This window comes from Ochotona princeps, chromosome 11, assembly GCF_030435755.1.
Source record: "Ochotona princeps isolate mOchPri1 chromosome 11, mOchPri1.hap1, whole genome shotgun sequence".
Taxonomy (NCBI): Eukaryota; Metazoa; Chordata; class Mammalia; order Lagomorpha; family Ochotonidae; genus Ochotona; species Ochotona princeps.
The window spans coordinates 42,930,253-42,934,915 of record NC_080842.1 but is presented as its reverse complement, the minus strand read 5'-3'; the positions used below and the strand labels follow the sequence as shown (position 1 = coordinate 42,934,915).

Sequence of the window (4,663 nt, the reverse complement as noted above, 5' to 3'; positions counted from 1 at the left end):
TTAAAAAAATTTTTTTTAAGAAGTCAAGCTAGAAATTCTCATTGGTGAGGCAGTAACTGGTCATGCTAGAATGTTCTTTTCTTTCTTTTTAAATTTATTTCCACTTTATCTGAAAGGCAAAGGAACTTGAGACATCATACACTACCTACCAAAGTGCATATTAATCAACAGGAAACTGGTACTGGGAGCACAGTGAGGACTCAGAGCAAGCCAATCCTTCCCAAGGGGTGCCGTCACCACGGCACCCCATGACCACCACATATATTCTTTTCCTGATCTAAGTGCTGGTTACAACAGCCTATGAATGAAATTTGTGGAATTCATCAGCATTTATTTATTTATACTTTGCATACTTTCTAATTGCATGGCATGCTTCAAAAAAGAAGTTCTCAGGAAACTTGGTAAGTCACAAGTTCTCAAAAACAAAATAACACTGAAGACAGGAACTGCAACTAGGAGAGTGTTTCTGTAGGATAGACACAGCCAACACAGCCACATGGGTGGATTAAAGCCATGATTTTAATGGGGTGGCGCCGCTGAGAGGGATCTGGAGTCCCAGAAAACATCTGCAGGAGGCTTCCTGAGCTCACAGCTATCACCCAACAAGCACAGGCAAATCTTTTTTGGAGATACAGCAAAGATGATAATTGTTACAAAAAATGTGATAGATTTCACTGTCTGCACATTTTAACTTGCAAGTACCTTTCAATCGCCAGCAGGTTTCAAAGATCTTCTTGAGGTAAGCATTTGGTCCACTTTTAGCTGTCAATGGAAAGCAAAGTGCAGGCAGTCAGTGTCTTGCTAGCATCGCGAAGGCTACACTTTAGACCTAATCAAAGCCATCTAAAACATCTTGTGGCTGAGTGCTCCTTTTTCAGTTGTTTTTACCTGATTTTGCACTGGCCCTGGTCGAGACCAATTAGCTCCTCTGGTCCATGCTTACATGAATCACTAATCAACAAAATCGAAGCACCAGGGTCCCTCAGACTGTTCTTGGGACTGTTTGTTATGGAAAGCCCATTCAGATGTTGAAGAGATCTCAGATGTCTGCACAGACCTCATATTGGGAAGCAGGCACAGTCAAGGACTCAAAGCTGTGCATGGTTATTAAAGTGTTTGCATGAGGATAGAAAGTCCCTTAAATAAGGTTTCGAAAGTCCCTTAAATAAGGTTTCAAAAGTCCATGGTCCTAGCTCTGGGTTCACCAACAACGTTCCTGCTGACTTGTGCCAAGTGTCTTACTATTTTCCCTGGCTTGATCACAAGGCACTTAAGAGAATACTATGCAATGAGTAAAAAGTGATTTTACATAGTCATTTTCTTAGCTGATAAGATTAATATGAGGTACTTCTGAACTGCAAGAGGTAAGGAAACAATGGTAGGAAGAAGTTTAAGAGGGGTGGGGTGGCCCTGAGTCACCCCATTCTTGGGTGTTGAGCCTTCTTATTGTCTTGTCAGTCACCCAGATGGTGATGGTGTCTGGGTTGCATGAAATAATAGGTGCAATGTGCCTTTGTGCTTTGCTAGCAGATTTGCCCACTCTGTGCTTCCTGGCTCTGGAGCACCTGTCTGGAAACAAAGGAATCTGGTGGAGAGATAGTGAAAATTTCTGAACATTATGATCATGTGTAAGCAACAAAGCCTCAACATGACCCTCATCTATGTTCCATCTTGGACATATCTAACACGTAGCCCTTCAGGGACTCTGTGTCTGTGAAGGCTGGAAGCAAGGGCTAAGAGCCTTCTGTAGATTCTATAAAACCCCAAGCAATTTTGAGAACATCGGTGACTTCAGTGGTGTTTTCTCAGGAACATTGACCACTGTTCTCAGAGTGTAAATTCCTCAAACTGATGTTCTGTGGGATCTCATCATTTTAGAAGTTGATTGGATATGTTTTAACAACCAGCACTGCTCACCAAGCCTGCTGAGCATGATAACTATATTAACTGGAGTTCTACAAGTAGTAAGTAACACAGGCTCATACTATGTAACTCTGATTATTATTCTTTAAGAATTCAGTGTCTAAAAGACAAGATAGCTAGCAAATTTGAGAGGAAGTCCTCAAGGAACAGCCTCCCTCCCAACCTCTACCTGTCTTCTAAAAAAAAATTTTTTTTTTTGGTCCTACCCCACTTTCACTAACGCCAACAGTCCAACCTTCCCCCATCAAACTATGTGGACTCCCTAGACCAAAATCCAGAACAAGATTCCTCTCTGAAGACGGTGACCTGCTAGCACATGCCTTTGGCCTCTCCTCTCCATTCCCTGGCATTGCTTAGTGCAAGCGTCACTACTCACATCTCTGCTGGATTCCTTCCCTTTGTCTTAGTTCTGTCTTTTTCTCACTCTTGTAGAATCAAATACCCCTTTGGCTTTCACCATTCCTAATTCCACAGGGAGGAGAACCCATGTTACCTGGTGGAACAGAGCAGAGCAAGACAAGAACCAGGAGGATCAACAGTGAACCCCTCATGGCCAAACCAATGAGCCAAGAGGCAAATGAGAGGCTGGGTGGGGAGGCAGTATATATGTAGCTTTTGGGAGATGGGGCACTGCGTGGCTAGTGAACCTTTTGGAACAAGAACACCTGCTTGCTCCAGTGAACAATCCAATAAAGGAAAGGCCTCATTTTGAGCAAGACATCTCCCCATCAAAGCACCCATCCTGGATGTCACTTGTGTGCTAAGCGTCTGAATTCACAGGGTGTGAACAACCCTAATCTCAATCTGGGAAAGATGCCTTGTCGATATCATTGTATCTTTATTGCAGACTCATCTGCTGTACACAGATGCCTCTGTGCACAGAAAATCATAAGGACTACCTTACATGATTGACCAAGTGGTTTTGTTTTGTTTTGTTTTAAAAATTTATTTATTTTCATTGGAAAGGAAGATTCATAGAGAAGGAGAGACAGAAAATTTTTTCATGCACTGATTCACTATCCAAATGACTGCAATGGTTGGAACTGAGCTGATCCAAAGCTAGAAGTCAGGACCCTCTTAAAGGTCTCCCATGTGGGTACATAGTCCCAAGGCTTTGGACCAACATCCACTGCTTTCCAAGGTGCATTGGCAGGGAACTGAATGGAAATAAAGTGGAACAACCAGGACATGAACCAGTGACCATATGGGATCCCAGTGCTTGCAAGGTGAGGATATAGCCCTTGAGCCATTGTGCCGGGCTCAGCAATATGAGTCTTCAGTGAATAAATGACTTTCCTGGGTTCCCAAAGATGGTAAATGGCAGCAAAACAATTTACACACAGATTTTGTTGGTTGCTATATATAGAAGAGGATATCAAAGGCTCATGGAAATAAAATCAAATGATGTTTCTTTTTCTACCACCACCCCCAAATCTCTGAAATCCAGGTGTAGGCAGGGTCTTCAAAAGTATTCCTGTACATGGAAGAGTTAAAGTATGACCTGGTTCAAACTTCTTAGAAAATCAGGGCTGCTGCGATAGTATGGACAGGTCCCTGGAACAGCAGCATCATGAGCCAGGAGACACATGGAGTTTTATAGATCCCTAGTAAGCACATGCCTTGTACTGGTCTTCTAGTGGCACTGTGGGTTGTATAAAGACTCTATAGAAATATTCTTGCTTGGGGATGACACAATGGTGTAGTGGATTGGGTCTCCACCTGCAGCATGCATCCCATATGAGTGCTGGCTCCAATCCTGATTGCCCTACTTTCAAGCCAGCTTCCTGATGTGCCTGGGAAAGCAACAGAAGATGGCCTAAGTACTCTGACCCCTGCATCCATGTGGGAGACCCACAAGAAACTTCAGGCTCTTAGCTTTGGACTGGCCCAGCTCCAATCTTTGAGACCATTTGGGGAGTGAATCATGAATAGATCTGTCTCTCCTTCTCTCTCTGTAACTCTGCCTTTCAAAAAAAATAAATCTGTAAAAACTATATTCCTGTTTTGAGTGACTGGAGGCTGAAAATGATGGTTTTCAAAGTGTTTTAAATTTTACAACCCTATCTGACAGTATGTCAAGAACCCAGAATCAAAAAAGTTAGTTGCTGGGGTAGGTGCTATGGAGTAGATGGCTAAGCATCCCACATCACAGTGCTGGTTCAATTCCTGAATACTCTGCTTTGGACCCAGTTTCCTGCTGTGTATCCTGGGAAGACAGCAGATGATGATTCAAGAGCTTGGAGTCCTAATCTCCACTTGGAAAATCCAGATAGCGTTTCCAGCTTCTGACTTTAGCCTGACCCAGCCCTGGCTGTTGTGGGCATTTAGGGAAGAAGATATAAGATAGATAGATTAAGATAGACAGATGATGATGATAGATAGATAGATAGATAGATAGATAGATAGATAGATAGATAGAATCTCCCTTTGGTAAAACTCTTTTGTTTCCAGCATTGGGAAGTTTGTAGTGTGGTTGAAATTATAGACCTGCAGAAGACTCATCAAAGAATTAACAGAGCAGAAAATCAATAAGTAAAGAAAGAGTAGTGAATGTGAGTTGGGTGGAGCCTCAGGGGAAATGGTCATGGCACATGGATGCACAGAGAAGTCTTCAGAGGATGGCTTTTCAGCCCAGGGCATTGCAGGTGGCCAGGCATGCCCACCCCCGGCTCCCATGATGCTGAGAGCGTCTCCCTAGGCTGCATCCCAACCATTCTCACTCTGCCCTTCAGAACCCTGG

At 43.2% G+C, this 4,663-nt stretch overlaps 1 protein-coding gene across 1 annotated transcript; it reads right to left on the bottom strand.

Moving 5' to 3' along the window:
* Nucleotides 1-501: 501 nt before the first annotated feature.
* Nucleotides 502-2,474, bottom strand: DEFB135 (defensin beta 135). The gene is made up of 2 exons (XM_004579302.2): nt 2,417-2,474; nt 502-762 (listed from the first exon to the last, which is right to left on the bottom strand). Exons 1-2 carry the CDS (start codon nt 2,472-2,474, stop codon nt 596-598), a joined length of 225 nt encoding a protein of 74 aa, XP_004579359.2. The 3' UTR covers nt 502-595.
* Nucleotides 2,475-4,663: the final 2,189 nt, after the last annotated feature.